This window comes from Sesamum indicum, linkage group LG8 (assembly GCF_026168435.1).
Source record: "Sesamum indicum cultivar Baizhima isolate 11 linkage group LG8, ASM2616843v1, whole genome shotgun sequence".
Taxonomy (NCBI): Eukaryota; Viridiplantae; Streptophyta; class Magnoliopsida; order Lamiales; family Pedaliaceae; genus Sesamum; species Sesamum indicum.
The window spans coordinates 23188036-23191582 of NC_142664.1; the positions used below are offsets into that span (position 1 = coordinate 23188036).

At 35.5% G+C, this 3547-nt stretch overlaps 1 protein-coding gene across 1 annotated transcript; it reads right to left on the minus strand.

Annotated features, from left to right (window-relative positions):
• Positions 1-354: 354 nt before the first annotated feature.
• BASL (breaking of asymmetry in the stomatal lineage) lies at positions 355-3182 on the minus strand. Its single transcript, XM_011088609.3, has 5 exons — positions 3053-3182; positions 2548-2912; positions 2321-2437; positions 1053-1231; positions 355-650 (listed from the first exon to the last, which is right to left on the minus strand). Exons 1-5 carry the CDS (start codon positions 3138-3140, stop codon positions 557-559), a joined length of 843 nt encoding a protein of 280 aa, XP_011086911.1. The 5' UTR covers positions 3141-3182; the 3' UTR covers positions 355-556.
• Positions 3183-3547: the final 365 nt, after the last annotated feature.

The window sequence follows — 3547 nt, forward strand, 5'->3', positions numbered from 1 at the left end:
AAAACATACCATATGAAAACTTAAATTTTGGGAACGATCAATCAACATTTGATATGATTTTAGTTATGATCAAAATATTTAGCATAATTTTTACTGATAGTTAATGTTTTGGTCTCGTCTGTAAAATATATTATACAATTGTGATTAATTAATATTTTACATGATTTTTTACTTGTAATTATGATAATTAATCATGATAAAAGAAAAAAGTTATATTTCTTTTGATTTGTTCATAAGAAGTAAGACTCAAAGCCTTTCTGCCTGACCAAATTCCAAGTATAATAAATAATATATATGAGTCATAGAATTCAAAATATATGCGTGTATGACTTCTCCATCATTATTCGCATAATCTTCTGTCATCAAAACTAAAGTATTTTTTGATTCATTAGATTTTCTATTTGGTATTCTACATAAATTTAACATTTAAAGATAAAATTGTACTCGCGCATGTTTATTTTACTAGTTTATAGAAAAGAAGAAAGAAGAAAGAAACAGAACTACAGAAACACCATCGCTATAAAACAAAAAGAATCAATAACACTATTTGATGTGTTTAGAATCTGCAGCAGTGTAGGCACACACTTGGGGCCTCTTGGCTCTGCGTTTTGGGCATATGAACTGGGCTGCCTGTCCATTCAATCCCCAACCTGCATGCAGATTTAACATGTTATCTTCCATTAGCTAAAGATCAAACAATAACAATGCTATCCTGGTGAATTACATCGACACTTTTTGGGTTTAGATTTTAATATACAACAAAATTACAGGTACCTCTTGAGGGGGTGTTGGTGTAATAATTTTTCAGAGGTTGTTTGTGTAAATTTTTTATTCTGAATAGGGGGTAAAATTATAATTGCAACTACAATTTTAAGGGTCGTACTTGCAATTTTGCAAATAGCAGGGGATGTTTGTATAAGTTTTTGTCCGTGTAGGGGTGTAATTGTAACTACAATCTCAAGGATTGTACCCGTAATTTTGCAAATGATATCAAGTGTTTGTGTATTTGAATTTAATCTTAGAGTGTTAATGTAAGGGTATATAAGACTTACACTGGGAAGGCAAAAGAGCTTGTGCTGGTATCTGATAGAGTAGAATCACAAGACTCAAAGGAGTCCATTTTACTTGCACTTTGCTGCTGCTCAATAGGGTTGTTGATCTCTTTGATTCCATCAACAGATTCAGGACCCCAAGCACTCTCCATTTCCTTGCTTCTTTCTTCCTCATCATCCTGCCACACCACTCCACTGTTAGTCTCTTCATCATATTTTAACTCCCTTTTTTGTTTATTTTTGTAAAATTATCTATGGGTAAATTACACAAACACCCCTTGAGATTAGACCTAAATACACTAACACATTCTGTCTTGTGCAAATTACCTTTACATCCCTTGTGATTGTAGTTATAATTACAAGTACATCCCTTATTTAAAGGCAAAAGTTTATACAAGCACCTCCTAAAATAGTTCAACTAACACCCTTTAAAGTGGTGTATCTGTAATTTTACAAAAGTCATTGAGTGTAATGTACTTTATCTGCACGGGCCGGCATTTTGCAGAGGTTTCTATCCATACTTATGTGATTCCTGTTGAAGCATACTCTGGAGTAGGTGAAGGGAGAATGATTTTAAAGCAGACTCCCCGTTCATTAGATAAAAAAGATCACCAAGATTTTGTGACCTGCCTTTGTGTGGCATCAATTTAATTTACCCAAATATACTATTGTACCCTTGCTACTTCACAAGTAACCATTGAAAATAATCATATAGCCTCTACGCGGTGTGGTGAAAACTACTACTTTACCTTTGTTAATTTTGTTTTAGAAAAAACATTTGAGAAAATATAAAATTATTTGAGGACCAGTAAAGTAAATAATCAATAGAGTATATTAGTCCATAAAAATATTTCAGAAATTTCTAAAAAATATATGAAATTATAATCATACTCTAAAGGGTCTTTTGATCAATTCATAAAAAAATCTAGATATAAACCAAACGTATGCTAACAGAATGGTCTCATTGTTAGACTTACACTAAATTAAGGGAGTATTTGTAAGAAGGTATTTATAAATACGCTAAATTTTCGGGAGGGTATTGTAATTTAGCCCCTTTTTTTATGTGTGTGCGTAAAGGAAACTTTTTGCCTATTTCAGATGCAGCCTATTGCATGTAACCTACCAATTGTTTTACCATGCTAACTTGTGACAACCATGTTTGGTAACTACGTGCATTAGGCGTCTCTCATATGTCCTTCTCAGTGTAAACTTAAAGCAAACTAACAAGAGAAGGGATTAAGTTTCTTCTTTTTCATGTGGGACTTAACCTTAATCTCCAAGCTGGGAATTTCATCCTGACTTATCTGAGTATCTCCATCGTCGCGACCGATCATTCCTCCTTTTCTTGAATCCCGAGAAAGCCCAACACGTTCACTGTAATTTAGCTGCTTCTCCAAGAGGAAATTCAACCACAATATGTGATCAACAGAGAGATTTTCAATCAAGAAAATTTGGTAATGATATGCATAAAACAAGGAGCATTCTCACTGATCACCTTCCTATTAATAGGCCTTAAATCTGCTGCAGCAGCAGTAGTACTGGTGGTGTTTTCATGTTCATCACTCTCATCATATGCTTCTGAGGACTTTCCTTCACCTATCATATGGATTGCACCGTCCTCTCTAAAGCAGAAAACTATGTAATCTTCCTCAGCAAAACGCGGCTCGTCTAGCCTCCCGCCTCTGCTGTTGGTCAACGATGAACTTTGGACTGATGATTCTCCTCTGTCTTCGCTGCAGGTTCTGTCGACAATTGATGTTTTTCTGCTCGTCCTGTGGCCTCGAACAGCACGTTTAGAGTTAAAATCGGCGCTTTCATTCAAGGTTTGAGACGGTTTGCAGCGGATGTCGGATTCTTCATCTGAAATGGAACAGAAGAGGGGTTGAATCAGAGGATATGTAGATAATCCACTCATATAGACATAATTAAGTAAAAACAGACAAGAAATGAATGCTCATTCTGAGAGCATGCAATAGAGGGTTCTGATGAGTTGACTATACCTAAAGGTAACCGGCAAGCGTAGAAACATGATGCAAAGTCTCTTACTCTGCATCGGAAAAGCCTTGGAACTGTGCAAGGTGAGCTCATTCTCAGTGTGTGTTGTGTGTGTGAAAAATGAAGTGTAGTGGAGGAGAGTGGTGGAGAGAGAGAGAGGGAGAATTGGAAATTTTAAAATTTTGAAAGATAGGAGAGATTGTGGCATTAACAAGGGGAGTTACAACGTTGGTGTTTATGTTATATTAGAGCAGTTATGGTGTTTCTGGGCATACATGGAATGGGAATAAAATGTGGAGATTTACAAGGGAAACTATCATTATGGACGTTCCTCCCACTTGCTAAATATGCTCAAATTCAAATCCATTCCCCTTCTGCAACAAAATATACAATTTTCCTGGATAACAACTTCAACTCAATCAGCCTTCAAATACATAGAAGAAAGGAACTTCGCCAAAGAAATTTCAACTCTTTATGGATGGAAAGATGGAAGCAGCGTT

Bases quoted from the DNA above. Each gene is read 5' to 3' on its own strand.
- BASL (XM_011088609.3), bottom strand. From the start codon at position 3,140: ATGAGCTCACCTTGCACAGTTCCAAGGCTTTTCCGATGCAGAGTAAGA. The intron at 2,913-3,052 runs GTATAGTCAACT...GTTCCATTTCAG, and splicing joins CGCTTGCCGGTTACCTTTAG to ATGAAGAATCCGACATCCGC. The intron at 651-1,052 runs GTAAGTCTTATA...ATCTGCATGCAG, and splicing joins AGCTCTTTTGCCTTCCCAGT to GTTGGGGATTGAATGGACAG.